The sequence below is a fragment of the Botrytis cinerea genome, chromosome 5 (assembly GCF_000143535.2).
Source record: "Botrytis cinerea B05.10 chromosome 5, complete sequence".
NCBI lineage: Eukaryota > Fungi > Ascomycota > Leotiomycetes > Helotiales > Sclerotiniaceae > Botrytis > Botrytis cinerea.
This window is the reverse complement of record NC_037314.1, coordinates 2,191,095-2,206,357: the sequence shown is the minus strand read 5'-3', so window position 1 is coordinate 2,206,357 and position 15,263 is coordinate 2,191,095. Positions and strand designations below refer to the sequence as shown.

Here is a 15,263-nt window from a genome sequence, read left to right as displayed (position 1 = left end):
AGGTGTTTGGGTTAGTGTATGTGTATGTGGTGGTCAAAGGGGGGTTGGGGGTTATTGAGTGTTGTTTTGGTGCTGGTGTGGATTTGAATGTTTTCGTGGCGAAGAGTGATGGTCTATGGCGTTGAAGGTACTGTGTGGTAATGATTATGTATGTGTTGTTATGAATGGAAGAATCTATCTTTGAGAAGGAATGTTTGGGATGAAGTTGTTGGGTTGAGCAGAGTGGAGTGGAGTGAAGTTGTTAATGCAATGTTGAAGATTGATAATTGATAATTTGGTATTCTTTTTCCTGCTTTCTTGCTTTCAGATATCTTTGGTTGGATGTTGAGAGTATTTGGTTTCTGTTCATGACTCCAGTGCTCGCAGTGCTTGTAGTCGGTTTTATACTTTCTTTCATAATGGCAAGCTTAATCTAACTCAGCCGTATCACTCTCTCACTCGTCGCAGGCATTGATCTAATTCGTCGTTATTCTATCCCTAAGAAATGGAGTTAGAAAGGGAAAGAGAGGGGAAAAAATGATCATGTTGATCAAAAAAGTAAGAAAAAGTATGAGAAGAGGGAAGGAACGCATTCACATTTAGGAAGGGGGTAGCAGTGGCAATTTTGGCAAATGCGCCAATTATAATAACAGCATTAACATTAAAGACATGTCAATAAATCGACGCAACAGAATGAGCATTATCCTAATTCGGCGATGACGAAATGCATTCTCGGTTCGATGAGACTTAGATGTGTCTTTCGATATCGACTTGGATAAATAGCGGTACGCATAATGCGCCATGTATAAATACCGAGAGTAGAACGCAGCTTTGAAACGGATTCAAGTCGTCACATTTTTTGCATGCGCTTATGGCAAATTCAATAACTTTGAATGCTGCTAAGAGTCGTTTTATTGTTAGTTTATTGCTCGCGGTGTCGTAGCTCTCAAAATTAGATTAATTAATTTTTGGTTTAAAGAGATGTTAAGAATACATTCAAATGCATCTTTCTCGCCCATTAGACTCAATACATAAAGCATATTATTATCACAACATTACTCCAAATATATTAGCCTCATTCAAATATACCTACATATTAGCTTCAACATCTAATATCCTCGCCATTCTATTTATTATTGTAGACATAGCAGAAAACAATCCGAACGCAACATGAGAAGAAGATGTGTGGTAAGCGGGAGTGGCTGCCATTTCCCGGAGAATTTTGATTGGCTATCAACCAATCTAATCTGTCTAATCAAAAGAAAGAATCGACAAAACACCAATAATGTGTGAACACGACGTTGAGGATTAAATACACACTAAAATACACAGCCTCGAGGTATATCGTCAATATAAAAAGGCCTTTGTGTATCGTCGCATCAATACCAGAATACCTTGAGCATTTGGGAAAATTGCGAAAAAAGAATTGTTTCACTTTGAGCATTGTTGATATGTCTATATCGTCGACTTCTGGATCACTACAGTCACATCTCTCATCTTTTAAGGAGAAACTTCTGTCGCTTTCTCCAATTTGTCCAAGATGTCAGGAGTTTCTGGATCTATGCGACTTTAAGCAAATTGTGCCTTTGAGTCATTCCGAAAGTCTTAAGCTGTCAACTTCTCGTGTTGTGGAAAATTGCTTTTTATGTTCACAATTTTTGGGTCTATACTTGGCTGAACCTGCGCAACAAGCCGAGTATATTGAAGCTCTGAGACTCAATCCTCAACTTGTTTTTGATGGTTTTCAGCAATGGTCATTTTGTTATAACATCAATTCCCACAGTATTGCTAGAATATTTCCCCCGTATCATCATACTGAAGAGGAAATAAGAAATAGAAGCGATAGCATATCATCAGAGCTGCAAATGCTCGGAGTGTATTCGCAAAAAGGTAGGTGGCAATTATATCTCTGTGAAATATCTATAAATGCTGACAATACTCCTCTCAGATCTCGCTGGCTTCGAGAGTTTTATCCCAGTAGCTTCTTTCACGGGATCTGATGAGAGTCTGAATTTTTCAAAACAATGGTTACAAAACTGTAATGAAAACCATGTTTCCTGCTCACGCACAGCTACCACGTACCCAAATTTCCTTCCTACTCGCCTCATTGATATCGGAATAGAAAAGTCGGTGATCGCTCCACGGCTTTGTTTAAGAAAAGACATTCCGTCAAATGCAGTCTACTTCACTTTAAGTCATTGTTGGGGGAAAGCCGTGCCAAAAATTACTCTTCTTCAATCAAATATCGAGTTTATGCTTCGTGAGATAAGCTTTTCACACCTTTCAAATACCTTCCAGGATGCATTATGGCTAGTCCAGAAATTAGGAGGACGATATATCTGGATTGATTCGTTATGCATTGTTCAAGATTCTGAGACTGATTGGTTGGTAGAGTCCGCCAGTATGTGTGATGTTTACTCGAATGGTTACTGCAATATCTGTGCCACAGCTGCAAAAGATGGCAGTGAAGGGTTGTTCCGTGATAGAAAGCCGTTACAGGTTCAGCAAGGTTGGTTCCAAACAGCTAGCGATGAGGATGATCATTGTGTCTTTGACGCATATTCATGGGCAAAAGAGGTGGAAAATAGCGTGTTAACCTCTAGGGCTTGGGTCTGCCAAGAACGCCTATTATCTAGACGAAATCTTCACTTTGGATCTAAGCAATTGTTTTGGGAATGTCGAGATCATGAGGCTTCTGAAACATTTCCAAAAGGCGTTCCAGAAGCAGTCTTTAAACGCTCCATTGTGAAATCCGAGGTCAAGGTACTTCTTAATAGTATCGATAAATGTCAAGCAGACATGTCTTTCAAAGGTGCACAAATCTGGGAGGAAATCGTACAATTGTTTATGAGAAGTAATATAACTTTCAAAACGGACAGACTTGTTGCAATCGGAGGAATGGCAAACGCAGCGTCTCAGACCATAGGGGGAAAATACTTAGCAGGAGTATGGGAAAACCATCTGCTATCTGGTATTCTTTGGAATGCTGGATATAACCCGTCCAAAACTTCCAAATTTTCTTTAGCTCCCCCAGAAACACAAGAATTCATCGCCCCTAGCTGGTCTTGGGCATCTTTCAATGCAGAAATAGACTTTCCTCCTCCAAGGACCCACAGAAGTGAAGGTATTGAGCAATTTCTTCAGATCTTGGAAACACATGTAGATCTAGCAATTGATAACCCATTTGGGAAAGTATGCGGTGGGTATATCAAACTCAAGGGAGAGATCGCGTCCGCTACTTGTTATCAACCAAAAATTTCCGGCTCGCAGCTTTCGAGTCAAGATTTTGAGATTCTCTTCGGACGAGATGGTAGAGAATTGGAAAGTCTTAGCTCAACGCTCGCCTATTATGACTTTGAAGATATGACGGAAATTGATCACAAGGAAGTATATCTTCTCCCTGTCTGTAGACTCCCCTCATGGTATGATACTTGGGAGGTTAGGGCTCTCATACTTTTTCCGACAAACAGAGCCAGATGGGAGTTCCGAAGGTGTGGTGTGTTTATCTATAGCACTGATGAGGCCCACGAGGATTTGATGTCTGAATGTACATCTTTTAGCCGCGGCGAGAAATATGAATCGTCCGAATTCGGACGACAAGATGATGGAAAATTTATCATCAAGATATTTTGATAATTGATGTTGTGTTAATATATATATTCAAATCCACTCAGCTTATGATTCGTCAAGTCACTATCAGAATTCGTTTGCCTCATTCAGCTTCACCGTGAAAAATATTGACGCGCTTTTAACAAACTTGGTCATTGAGACTCAAACTCGTTTCGCCAAATTATATATTATATTCTAATCTACCGTTTGAAAAGAAAGGAACACAGCAAGTACAAAATTTCTTATAGTGAAGCTTTTCAGTATGATTTCATTTTAGAATGCTTGCTAATTTCGATATTTGAATGTGTTTTGTTTTGCTTGTTAGATTAAGCCGCTGAAATTGATTCTGACTAGGTCACTTTGTGTATTACTATGCAGAAATAGTAAGTTTAGATGTAAGTCTTGTTTAATATTGTTGAGCTATGGTTTTGCTTCTTGATGTTGGAGGAGGATTTGTGGCACTGGTACTGGACTGTTCTTTTTGGGGAGAGGGAGGTCTGAATAAGCGTAGTATTGGTGGTTTAGCATTTACAGAATGGATAGTTTTGGTCTGGGGTCTAGGTTGTTTATTGATACTATAATTATTCTTATTAGAGCTTAATGCTGAAGGGAATAAAAACGCGAGGTTCTCACTGGATCTAATTCCGAACTAATCATCGCCATAAGCCACCAAAAGATCGAGATCGAATTCTGAATTGTAGATAGAAAATATCTAGGCGAGGAAGATTTGTAGTTAGAATTTTGCTGTAGAATTCTTAGGGTCAGATTCCCTCAAAAAACAATAGTTGCGAATCATGTGCTGAAGTGAGAGCAAGAACACCACTGGAAGACAAGGCCTATTCTTCATTCACTGTACCTAGTATCTTATGTTGGAGACTTCGAGGCTAACATACCACAGTATATATTACTACTAGGACTGAGACATGTTGTTTGAAGGGCATGAAGAAAGAGGTACACAAAACACCAACAAGTAAGAGGATCTTGTGTCACGCGACAAGAAGCAACCACCTAAACCCATGAAAAAACCAAGCGCAGAAATACCCTCTCAATTTCGACACGAAAGGAGCACATATTATTACTGCCATCAAAATTTTACTCGATGCATAATATCTACAGGTAAGTGACAACAAAAACTTTCTCGAAACATCAGTTGAAATCGAAGTAAAACAATGCTTGAAATGAAATTTGAGCTTGGGTTTACTACTTGAATCTTGATAGGATGACATGTCAATATAGCAAATCAACATGAAATCAATCAATCAACACTACAGAACTTTCAGAGCCATGAGTGTTCGAGCGAGAATTGTAAGGGGTTTTATACCTGTGGTGTTTGAGAACCCGACGAGGAAGCTAAGTGATAGTGTGGCTTCAGTCGCTGCAAAATATGTATGTTCACGCGACACAAGAAAAATATTCGTTTTATAATAAGTTTTTCAAAGAACATACGCTTGTGACCTATAAGTAGCAATGGGAGAGATCTTGCTATATTAAAAATGCAGACTGGACGACTAGCCAGTGAAGATGATATGGTGTTAGTATTTTCAAACAAGTAGATGAAAAGTTTATGGTTAGTTTAAAATTGTGTGATCTGAGAAATGATAGGGAATAAACTTTGACGATGAAAACACAGAAAGCGAACATTGAGCATGACGTTGGAAAATCTAGTGATGAATAAATAGATTTGACTGATCGGTAATAGTCATAGGGTTTTGTTCTGAAGTTTGTTCCTTGATGAATATATCTAGTGGGCTTGAAAATGTTTATTAGTATCAAATTGCAAGCATCTTTCTTCTTCGTAATGAAACGAATATTCATCCTGGGGTAGAAGAATGATGATGTACGAGTACTTATATAACCTTGGTATTGATTTCCAGGTGAATTCAAAAGACCTCCAAGGATAAGTTGATAGATAGGAAGGTAGAGTAATAGAGTGAATGATGTGCTAGTGCGCTCAATGCCTGAGATGGCTCAGAGATAAGAGGCTTTACCATCATCATAATTCATTTATGAACGAACTTCGGCTGTTTGGTCTGGGGGTGAAGTGGGTCTCCTAGTGTTTCTTGGAAGTACAATAATTATCAAGAGTCGAATTATTTAGAAACAAAAGCGGTGCTGAAGCAATACAAAAGGTTCCGAGGTCTTTTGGACTCACTAGAAAAGTGATTGCAATTCGGATCCTAACTTTCAATCATATGCTGTATCTTAAATCAGTGCTATTGAGAATGACGTGTCGTGAGAGACCGGTGTATACTAAATGCATATTTCGACAACAATAGGAATTTATTGACAATACTTTCATTTTCAATACGCTTCGTGCTATTTGATGATAATGATCTGTGAATGGTGAATAATGAAAATTCAATTTTTGGATTAAAATTTTATGAGCAATACTCGCTGGATGGGAGCTTACTTGGAAACGGTATATATCCTTGTTTTTGCGCTGTAGCACTACTGGAAAATCGTGGGAATCTTCATATTCATTGAGTTTTGTTATATAAATTTTAAAGGGAGAAATACTTTCCTACTTTTATATGGTAATTATTTGTGGTTTACCGCAAATTTTGATCCGAAATGACGTCATATTAATATTCAAAATCGTGCTTGAATGTTCTACTGTGCTTACTATATATTCTTAAAGAAAATTCTTTGAACTAATAGCTTAGATTAGAAAAACGATGACACAATAGGTCTAGGAGAGTAGAACTAGAGAGCTTGTAGATATTGTCGTCTTCGAGTAGAAGTAGACTTTTTTCTCTATCATACTAGTGCTAAACAAAAATCTTACAGGCAAGTATATCGCTTTCGTAATCTGTCATGAGAATGGCCAACGAACTTTGACAACGACAAATATCTGTTGGTAACAACAGAAAACTCAAACTCAATTTCAAGAATTAAGAGATACAAATCCTAGGCTTGGACTTGGACTATGAAGATAATAGATTGAATAAGCCGCCGAAACAACCTACTTGTTACAGACTACAAGTCCTCAAATATTGTCATCGGCAGCATAACACAATTTGGTTGCTTGTAGGTACAACTTCTTGGCTTTATATAAGCGAAGGTTTAGAGAAAGATTCGAAGCAGTGGTAAGCCTTCGGTGTCGAGAAGTTCAAATCAAGGGAAAAGTATTTAAAGCGAAATAGTAAGTGGCGCAAACTAATCATTCGATACTGAGGCTTTATTTCTACTCCGCGTGCAAATTTTCATGACAAGCGCATTATATTTTAAAGGTGAGCAATTTCGCTCCAGGCACTCAATGTTACTATCATAAATGATCAGAACACGGTAAATTGCAGATTAGTTATTGGTACAGTTGTTGTCAAATATGTAATACTAACGTGACAAATGCAATTGACGACAGCGAGAATGGTGCGCGACAGCAGTGATGATATAAGGCAACAAGATAGGAATCAAGATCTTATGGTGACTTCTTTGTTTCGGATCACACCTAAAGTTTGGGATGAGAACTTTTGTCTCCCAGACGCTTTTATTTGAAAATGATTTTTGGTACATCTGTGAATCTTAGCTGTTGTTACTGGGGTGTATATGATCGCTCTCAATGGTATTATGGGTGGAAGTAACTACAATTTAAATACACAAAACATCTGTGAAGTGAAGACGTACCCATTAAATTGTGTATAATATGAAAGTCAATCCACAACGAAAATGACACTAGGGCCTACTTTTCGACAAGCGGAGGAAAAATTTCCGAAGAGTCTCTTGAAGTTTTGAGCGGGATGTTGATAACAGATTGAAGTTGAGGGCGAGTTCAGATGTAAGACAAGTGATCTGATGATGTACTATGTCTAAGCCTGCCAACTAAATATAGCGCACAACAAGTCTTGCTTGATCTCATGGCATCAATGAACATTAGGCAACCCCTGAATATCAAGGAGGCTAGCTAGGTACCTTTCACCTATCCCCAAGCTACAAAGTAAGCCATGGAAAACATATAAGTAGTCCAACGACACTTTAAATCTACCTGCTGTCGTAAAGTAGCCAGATTTATCATAATTAAAAGAGATAACATCTCAGCCTAGGATTATCGAAGCAAATTTTGATGACTGGACAACCTTAACAAGATCGCTAGTCTGAACAAGAAGCATCTGCTGCACAAGAATACAATCACAAAAGAAAAGAGTCCCTGAATACGAGACCCAAGTTTCAGCTTTTAATTCCGAGTCAATTTTTCTATCGATTTATATGCTTCTCTTAAACGAGGCCCCTCATTTGCCCCACTTCTTTTCAGTACAAACACATGTGAATAACAAACACCCCAAAACTCAGATCACTTCCGTCAAAAAGAAGTGCACTCACTCATAGCACAGAGCCTCAATCAAAAAAATAAAAAGAATATCCCGTGCAGGGTTTGAACCTGCGATCTTCTGTGTTCTTTGAAATCTCGTGTGAGAATTCTGTGAGACAGATGGCATGACCACTAGCCCAACGAGATGTTTTGATTGGTTGTTTGATTGAATTGATATTCTGGTGTTGTAGTTTGGGTCTATAACGGATATGAATTAGAGTTAGGTTGAAGAAGCGGTTCTATAGGGAAGTGAAATAACTTTCGTCCACAGATTGATCAATTGAAAAAGCTAGGCTTTTGTATAAGAATCATCTACAATTTTGAAGTTGCTTCTACATATTTGGATTAAAAAGACAGTCAAAAGCATCTACAGGCTGTATTAGCCAATTGTTACACTTAGGTATATGTCCTTTAGTACGGTGGCGAGCCGTCATGCTTCCACTGATATTGCTCTCGAAAATAGAACTTTATATTTCTTACAATGACAACAATAAAGTACACAGCATCTCCCAATATCATTGTGTCATAATATCTTTGCATAACTTGCTATCATTAACTCGTTCAAGACATCTGGAGTTTTACATAGCAGCTCGACAGCAAGAACTTAGCGTACACAGCTACAGCGCTCAAGAAATACTGGGAAGGGTCGTTGAATGCTTGAGTCAAATTGAGTGATAGCTAGAAATTAATCATGATTTGACAGCGAGAGTATTCCTACGCATGTGACTCTCCCGATAGTGATAGCATGCAAAACTTAACATTACCGGAATCTGCCAAAAGCGTGTGAAATAATTCTGCCAATTCTTTTACCAACTGTCGTTGGTACTTTTATCATTCATGCATATCGTCCATGCTTTAACATATTCCCCATGATTTCCGCGCACCCAAATCTAGCATTACTAGTTCAAGACGCTTGCCCCTCTTCATTTAAATCAGTGTCGAATCCCAGATTCCCCTCTGATTCATTAAACAATACACCAATCTGACCTTCATATCTGATATATCTTTATACAGGGGTAATATTGACAGTGGAAAACTCCTCTAGATACTCCATAAAAAATGAAATTCCGGATACTAGTCATAATTGCCGTGAAAGAATTACTATGTACAACAACCCCGTTTGAATGAGAGTGTAAAATGTGAAGCAGACCTGGAACTCTTCACTTTCAGTATAGATCAAGTTTTGAGTTCAATCGTTGAACCATGAAAATTCAGTATGTAGAATGGATTTGTCGCTAGTGCCAAGATTGGTAGAATCTCCATACTTTGTGCTTTTTACCATGCCATCTGTAAGAGAATCGTGCTTAGAGAACTAGTGAAGCCTCCAGTGCCCAGAATGCTAAATAAAAAATCGGAGAAGCCTTTCGAGTCCCAATCAGTGGCTGGCTAAGACATGGAGATTGAGATCTTGTATGCTACTGACGCAACCGAGAATACACACGAAGAAATTATACCCGCAAGTAAAACGGGCCTATGATTCCACATGCAAGCAATCATTGTCAATTTCTGGTAATTCTTTGATTTGAAAGGGCAATAAATCCTCCTCTCTCCGAGACTTCCACTATCGAATAAGATCTGCAGTCGCTTCTGATGGATTATCGTAGTGATGCCACCGTGTATTGAGACCCATCTCGGACTAATGCCATAAAATTATCTCCATTCTATCCAGTTCGTCCCTCTCCGCCGCATTCATGAATTAGCATTGCTTCACGATGGAAAATCAATGAGATTATGATGTCTTACCTTCATTAATTTTCATACGTCGACAAAGTCATCGTAGATTGAGGTCGACGAGGTAGACTAACAGCTTGGAACACGTGAAGCGTCTAGAAATTGTCAATCATTACTTTATTTCCGGACATTATTTTTTTTCCAAGTCAAAGTTGTTTTCGAATATCTTCTATATCATTTGAGTACCTAGGTAGGTTCCAATTTATTCTTTAGTTCTCTTGCTTATTTTTCGCATTGTAAATCGTTCAATCGTGTAAGAGAAATTCAGATGATTGCATCAATGTCTTCATGGTTCATTTATTTTCAGTTAGATTTGGGCACCTTTGTGACTTTCACTCATTTTTATAGACTTTTACGAATGTTCGATTTGTGTAACAGGCTTTTTTTCATTCTCATGGTATTATTAAATTGCGGAACAGCTAAACCATTCCAGTGATAACACCTTTACCCAGCTATAATCATCCCATGATACCAGCCACACTGCCGTATCAATGCAATGCCATACTGAATACCGCAATAAATAATATCAATTGTCTCGAATATCCAGTTCCATGCCCTATCAATGTCTCGCCAACCATATCCATATCACAACAAATGTGCCTTGCGTGATTCTAGAAGACGAGAGTCGGGCTCCCACCGAAATATTTAAAGTTTTTTCAAGAAATACTTTCTATAAAGATGACGAAGTCTCAATTCATCCTCGCTTCCTACAGGGATGTTCCACTTGCCATCAAGACCGACAACCTCATATGCCAAGGTCCAATTATGTAAGTTTAGCTTGTATGCGGCGATAGTAAGCTCGAGTTGCTCGTAACTATCGTGGTCATCGAGACGGGCGATAACCTCAGCTTTTTTGAGGTTGAATTCGTTCAAGACGGTCATGACCAAGGCGACATTGGCCAATCTACCTTTGCACGTAGCGGCATCGTAATGATGCTTGGGGGCCTTGATGAAAATCTTGACGTCATAAATGATCGCAGCGTAATCCATAAGAGCTTGTAAGAAAGCACCAATACCGGGGGCTGATTCTGCTTGAGTGAAATCAAGGTCAATAATCATTTGAACGTTGTCGTCAGTCTTCTTAATGGTCAAGATGGGGTGTTGACGAAGGGTCGAGAAGTCAAACTCTAAGGCTTTTCTAACCATGGCTGTGCCTATAACATTGGATGTGTGGACAACAAGTTGATTTTGTTGGGCAGGTTGCTCTCCTTGAATGGGTCGGCTGCCACCACGGTTGTTTCTGTTAGGCATATTTATTTTGGAGAAAATCTGTCGGTGATTGAAATGTTAAAGGTTTGGGTCGAAGTAATTCTCAAATAGGGAGTACTTTGAGTATGGAAAGGTGTTTGGGCTTTTTTTCCCTTCCGACTGATGGATCTTGGTGTTCTTATAGAAGTATTTGTTCGGAAAGAGGCGGCTGATCTTTGGAGAGCCGACCACTAGTGTATCTTAATTGGGATTCCAGAGTGAAATACATAAATTGATACAGCCATCTATGCTAGTGGCCGTAGTATCCAATCAAATTAAAAGTTTAATTTATAAGCAAAGCTGTCTCACATATGCATTCACTGCGGCTTTTTGAGTATTATGGATCATTTTCGTATCATTGCTTACGTTAGTTACTTCCATGCCTTGGTAATCAAACGCTCATTGGAAACGTGGAAATTGAAACCTCGGGTTCCAAGTGGACTCTTGAACGCCAATGAAATGCCCATTCTCAATTTAGATCTTGAAATATTGTGATTTGGAGCAGAAAATGAAACAAGACAAGATCATGGAGTTGTTAGGCTTGATAGTTAAGAAGTCTTGAATCGATTTCGTGGCAATGAGACGATGGATTTTCTGGCTCCGAATAAAATTCTAAACACCATCTATGTAAACTAACGTCACTTACTCCAAGATATTTCACTTTAAAGCTAGAGCTGGTTGCCGACCGGATCAGAGTATCAAAATATTAATATCATCACACTTCAAGTTTTCAATCATACGAATTCATTACTTCATTTGTAAAAGTTACTGCATCAACTATGCAAATTAGTGTTCATAACTCTGCACAATTTGAGTGTCACCTATATTTCAGAGTTTGTATTGGAAATGTGGTGTCACTTCAATATTTTAGCAAGTATGACTTATTGGCAAAATCAATAATGGCACATGTAGTCAGGTGGAAGTTGGTATTTATTGCTATGATATATGCTAAAAGTCCGGCCTCTTTGGGACATTGCAATAGGTACCTTCGCCCCCGAAATTTACTCCGCCAACAGAAAAATCAAATGTATATCAACTAGCTAGCACAGTATCATCCATTCCCACACGATGGCATCTTTTCCCACCGGCTAGTCCCCCGAAAGAAAACCCCATACCTTGCTATGCAAGAGTAAAAAAAATCATAATTCTCGGTAAATCCGCCCCAAAACTACCATCGCCACAAAATTCGCATTCTACTGATTGCAGAACTCGGTGCGGTAAACACCACGGAGACGCTTTCCGTATGAACTATATCTATCGACAGGATAGCGATCAGAGCCGGCCATGATCTGATACTCCATGGTCCAATCATCCATGTAGAGTCCATGAAATGCTGCAGCCAGCTTGAATTGTTGGAAGCTATCGGCGCTGTTGACGTCAATAAGGACATTAAGCTCGGTGAGAGGAAAAGTATCGAGTTGTTCGACCAACTTATTCATATTTTCAACACGTTGGTTGTAGATTGCTCGCGAGCCATGTTGAATAGGCTGGATTAACTTGACTTGGACCTTATTGATGGCCCTGGAGTATTCAGGGAGAACTTGCATTAAAGCCATCATATCGGTGGGAGGATCGGCGACGAAGTTAAGATTGATGACAAGTTCCCTATCATCTCCGTTCTGGTTAAGAACTAGGGCGTAATGCTTTTGGATGCATTCAAACTGAATTGTGGCGGCAATCTCCTTAGTAAGTTGTACGCTGATACTCTTCTCAAGCTTTCTCTGCTCATCAGCCATCTTCTTCTCAAACTGTCTATGCTCATAAGCCAGCTTCTTCTCAAACTGTCTCTGCTTCCATTCAGCTTGCTTCTCGGCCCACTGCTTGCGGTTGGCTTCCTTCTGGGCAACCCACTTCTTGTGAGCAGCATCCTTCTCAGCCATCTGCTGTTGAGCGATCTTTACAGACATGGGGACCAGCTGTCCTTGGCCGCGGTTGTTTTTGTTACCCATTTTGAAATTAGGTAGCGGAAGAATCTAATGAAGAAAGTATTCTCAAGTGTTGGTTGAATGTTTGTCCGAAAACTGAAGAGCCTACGTAATTGGATTAGTCGTTGAAATAGGTAGATAGTAAGAAGTGTGAAAGCTCTGACCTTCGAGAAAAGAGTTTGAAGTGATGGAAATTTTTGTAAAGTTGTGTGAAAGTTGACTGAAAGTTGTTGAAAGTAGTTTTTGTTCTGGTGGAAGATGTTGATAGAAATCGAATGTTGTGAAGAAGATGTCTTTCAAAAAAAAAAAGATGGGATTCTGGGGACAAGAGAAACCTTTATGTAGATAATGTGTTACAGCAACTTCTCTTTCATTTCGACGCTAGTGTTTCTAGCAAATGATTTATTATTCTAAGGCAGGCAAGTCATGTAATTCAACCGTACCCAAGCCATATTTAACCAAATTATTGGTACTGAGAAGGCTGCAGTATGATGTGGATAATCTCATTTACGTATAATGGAGGGAAGCATTGTGCACAGTCACTTTGGAGCGATTTACTACAGCCACAACGGTGAGACTCCTATCTTATCAAATGATTCACATATTGTTCATTTACTGCATGGAAGTGGAAGAAGTGACTAAAAAAGGCAATACATGCTTTCTGTGGTTACTCTCTGTGAAAAACTTGTTTTTCTGTCGTCTGGAATTTATTCCTTCGCCTGATCTTTGAACTATTATTCATCAACTGTAGCTCGCTTAAGATTCACCTTCATAAAAACCAATACAGTATTGATCCAATAGAAAGTTCATACATACAAAAGCGTATAGTGGTGATTTCTCAAGGAGCTTATTGCTGCATAGATTACCTTAATTAATGGAAGAACTAAATTCATAGTAGTGCACTTGAATGGTCGAGCTTTGTTAATACATTCATTGACCATCCAGGCTATTCAAGCTAGACACCGGTTACTTGAGACAAATGATCTTCTTTTAGCCTAGCTCTCGGATGCAAAAATAGTAATCTTACATGGTGCATTACCTAACAATGTTTGTCTAATTATCATGGGATAATATCTTGAGTACACCATTATGGATTCCGATGTTGTTGAAAATAATAGCTCTAGATACATATTCAAAGAATACTGACATCATACACAACTCATACTTTCAGAGCTTGCTATTTTTAATTTGGGTAGCACATTCATGTGAATATTAGGCATTCCGAGTTAAATGTTATTTCCATCTCTTGGTTGTAACAATAGGAGACTTCGGGTCTGCTACAATTTAGTGTTCCAGAGTATTATGTTAGCACTGTCATATCAGCCTCAGAAGATGATTTATGTGTTTGGTCATTTAGGATGCATTTGACTCTACCATGTAACAGAAATCTTCTCTAATATTTTTATTTGTAGTAAAATTTTCTTGTTTGACTTTATCTTCACTGAAAACGTTGACTGGGAGACTTTTTCATTTCTGGGTTATTGATCTATCACACAAATCACTTATTGCAAGTCAACGGCACATTGGCTCAGTTATTGGGGTTTGTCATTCGTTAGTGATGTTTTTATAAAATGCCCCCATCCACTCAGATAACCTCCACTGAAAACCTATTCATATCCCGTAGATCGCCATATAAATCGACGCTGATGCTATAACTCCATCCCTGCCCTCAATCCACAATTTTGAATGCCTTCGCTGTGAAGGTCAAAAAGTCTTGCTTGTAAATTCTCGCCAATTTGCGGTCCCATTCGTTTCCACTATCAACATTCCATGTGCCTGCAACACCACGGACCTTGGTTGTCATAGTCCAATTTCTGAAGTAGAGATTATGGACTGCTGCCGCAAGCTTCATCTGTTGGAAATTGTACGCCTTATTGAGAGATACAACGAAGTGGAATTCTTCGATATGGAAATTGTTTAAACAACTGATGATATTCATTATGTTTTCAACCTGAGCGAGGTAGATCTCGCGAGATTCGTAGTATGAGGGGGCGAGAATTTGGAACTCGAATTTGGTGATAAGGTTGGCGTAAATAGGAAGGATGGTTAAAAAACTTGAATCCTTTGCAGTGAGTCCTCGATGGACGATGTCATGATTGATGATTAGTTTAACCTCTCCGGTAGCAATAATCTTCTTGACGCTCAAAGCCGAATGTTTTGGAAGCGAAGTGTAATCGAAATCAAAAACTTGTTGACGAGCTAAAGCCTTTTTCTGCGCTAACTCCTGAGCTTCAGCCAGTTCAGCTTGTTGCTTCTGAGCTTGAATTAATTGTGCAGATTTTTGCTTTTCGGCAGCCAGCTTTGCAGCATACTGATTGGCTGCACGAACTATGGGTGCTCGACCACGATTATTCTTATTACCCATTGTGGAGGATAACAAAGTTTTTGTAATGGACTAAAAGTATTCGTACGAAAGAGCGCGAAAGATCTCGTAAGAAGTTTCAAGTCAGGGTGTGTTGAAAGTA

At 39.0% G+C, this 15,263-nt stretch overlaps 4 protein-coding genes across 4 annotated transcripts; 1 reads left to right on the top strand and 3 right to left on the bottom strand.

Annotated features, from left to right (window-relative positions):
* Nucleotides 1-1,388: 1,388 nt before the first annotated feature.
* BCIN_05g06400 (hypothetical protein) lies at nt 1,389-3,704 on the top strand. The gene is made up of 2 exons (XM_024693131.1): nt 1,389-1,869; nt 1,928-3,704. The coding sequence occupies exons 1-2, from the start codon at nt 1,431-1,433 to the stop codon at nt 3,610-3,612; spliced, it is 2,124 nt and encodes a 707-aa protein (XP_024548916.1). The 5' UTR covers nt 1,389-1,430; the 3' UTR covers nt 3,613-3,704.
* Nucleotides 3,705-10,222: 6,518 nt separating this feature from the next.
* On the bottom strand, nt 10,223-10,937 carry BCIN_05g06390 (hypothetical protein). The gene has a single exon (XM_001559524.2). The coding sequence runs from the start codon at nt 10,874-10,876 to the stop codon at nt 10,271-10,273; it is 606 nt and encodes a 201-aa protein (XP_001559574.1). The 5' UTR covers nt 10,877-10,937; the 3' UTR covers nt 10,223-10,270.
* A 1,053-nt stretch (nt 10,938-11,990) lies between these two features.
* Nucleotides 11,991-12,904, bottom strand: BCIN_05g06380 (hypothetical protein). Its single transcript, XM_001559526.2, has one exon. It carries the CDS (start codon nt 12,820-12,822, stop codon nt 12,067-12,069), a length of 756 nt encoding a protein of 251 aa, XP_001559576.1. The 5' UTR covers nt 12,823-12,904; the 3' UTR covers nt 11,991-12,066.
* Nucleotides 12,905-14,440: 1,536 nt separating this feature from the next.
* BCIN_05g06370 (hypothetical protein) lies at nt 14,441-15,208 on the bottom strand. The gene has a single exon (XM_001559527.2). It carries the CDS (start codon nt 15,161-15,163, stop codon nt 14,468-14,470), a length of 696 nt encoding a protein of 231 aa, XP_001559577.1. The 5' UTR covers nt 15,164-15,208; the 3' UTR covers nt 14,441-14,467.
* Between the last annotated feature and the right edge of the window lie 55 nt (nt 15,209-15,263).